Raw genomic sequence first — 2,241 nt, 5'->3', positions numbered from 1 at the left:
GGAATTAATGCACTACCAATTTTAATGAAAGAAAAGTGAAAATAAGATAAGTTGCATAAAAAATTAGAGGAAGAATAGTGAGAAGCTTATAAGAATTGAGCTTTCTGGCAAGAGTTCGGATAACGAAATAATAAAGTTAATGAAGAAAATAAACTATAAAAAATTAAATGATTCAGAAATAAGCATCTCACAAGAGGGAACTGATACATATTATTCAATAACATTTAAAACATTCATTCATGCATCCAATAAATATTGCACAGCTTTTTGGAACAAAAAGAGTGTGGTGATGCTTATTATATGAAACTTAGACATAATACTAAAACATACATGATTGAAAGATCAATAAGCAAACTAGGTAAAGATCTTTCTTTATTTTTTCATTACGAAAATGACACTCCATTCCTTATTTGATGATGGATTGGCGCCATAGAAGTAAATCCCCCTCTTGTATTTAATTTCAGTGCTTACCACCGCTATCTCAACATAATCAGATTCTTCACCAACGCTAATTTCATCAGACTCAAGAGTTATAAGATGATCGGAGCGAAAAATTACAGCAGACTTGGTTGTGTACAGACCATTGCCCTTAACAAGTAGAGTAACTTGGATGGGATCATCTAGGTTATACTTGAATGTATAGGAAAATTTATATGGGCTGTTTGGATCAAGACCAAGCTCTTTGACCTTTCCACGTTGGCCAACAAAGAAGTAGCTTCCCCCAGAATAATATTTTGACCTGTGAAAAAAAAAAGGTAACTTTTTTTATTTACATAACATATTACCTATGCATATCAATGGAATGGTATACGAAACTAGACACTAACCCATCAGGTTGGTTGTTCCAAGCATTCGACCATATATATGTAAATTTATGTGGTGGAATTTCAGATAGGGTTGCCATGATCTTCAATTAATGCTAATCCCAATGATAATTACCTGTTGACATGCATGGAAGAAACAAGCATTATTAGTTATTAATTTTTTATAGAAAGCATGTAAATGGCTGGCAAATATAAAGCTGATACAACCATACCTTACAACCCTCCTTGCTTCTGCACGGCTTTGCACTTCTTTCTTGCCATTTATATATAAGTTTATGAACTCTCTGAATGTTCACATGCTCACATTAAACTCACAAATATTATATGACCCTAAATAATTTATTGTAAGACTTGCTAATAAAACAATATTATATGACCATTTTAAAAATTTTATATGACTAACTAAAGTTTCATATGAAGTGTTTTTTTTTTTTTTATTATTTTATATTATTTTATATGACAAACTAAAGTTTCATAAGCAGTCTTTTTTTTATTAAATTTGTGATCAATAAGATAAAGTAGAATACATCTTCTATACCTCTGAAAATTTCTTTTATACATACATACATACATACATACATACATACATACATACATACATACATACATACATACATACATACATACATACATACATACATACATACATACATACATACATACATATGTATGTATGTATGTATGTATATATATATATGTATGTATGTATGTATGTATGTATGTATGTATCCTTTATGCAAATTTAAACATGAAGTTACGACAATTTTATAAATATTTCAGTGGTACCTACAAAGTACTTTTGTTATATCGAAGAAGATAAGGGAAATTGTGTTGAACTAATTCAATGATAACTTAAATTGTGTTGAACTAATCCAATGATAACTTAAGAACTTCACACTAAAAGCTTTTTTTTATCAATAAATATTTCAATTTATAAGACGCTCTATAAATTGAAATTTAGGATTGTTTATTAGTAATTAGAAGTGTTAAGCAACAATGCATAAGCACCTAATTCATGATCCAGAAAAATAAAATAAAAAACAATATGATTTGGCCTATAAAGTCGACTGAAACATGTCAAAGCAAAAATGATACAAGACTGAGAAAATCTTGATCAAATGATAGGATCAATTTTAGGATTTCTTAAAAGAAGCTAGAGAATCAACTAACGGTCGCGACAAAGATTCGATTTGTTTCGTTTCATTGTTCAATTTTGATTTGACCTTAGTTGAAATTTTAATTTTGATTTCAAATTTGAAGAAATTTTGGGAATTAATAATGTGTGGAGAGACCAGATCGAGATGGAAAGCACATGGACTCACATCCAACTCGAAAGACAGATTGAGGAAAAGTGTACTATATTAGGAAGGGAAGCACAATGACTCACATCCAACCCATGAGGTAACAAAAGTTCGGA

At 29.8% G+C, this 2,241-nt stretch overlaps 1 protein-coding gene across 1 annotated transcript; it reads right to left on the bottom strand.

The window, feature by feature from the left end:
- Positions 1-248: 248 nt before the first annotated feature.
- Positions 249-1,054, bottom strand: LOC110035984. Its single transcript, XM_020740323.1, has 3 exons — positions 1,037-1,054; positions 828-939; positions 249-739 (listed from the first exon to the last, which is right to left on the bottom strand). Exons 2-3 carry the CDS (start codon positions 902-904, stop codon positions 373-375), a joined length of 444 nt encoding a protein of 147 aa, XP_020595982.1. The 5' UTR covers positions 905-939; positions 1,037-1,054; the 3' UTR covers positions 249-372.
- Positions 1,055-2,241: the final 1,187 nt, after the last annotated feature.

This window comes from Phalaenopsis equestris, unplaced genomic scaffold (genome assembly GCF_001263595.1).
Source record: "Phalaenopsis equestris unplaced genomic scaffold, ASM126359v1 Scaffold201188, whole genome shotgun sequence".
Classification (NCBI taxonomy): domain Eukaryota; kingdom Viridiplantae; phylum Streptophyta; class Magnoliopsida; order Asparagales; family Orchidaceae; genus Phalaenopsis; species Phalaenopsis equestris.
The sequence above is the reverse complement of the archived record's forward strand: the minus strand, read 5'-3'. Positions and strand labels throughout refer to the sequence as shown.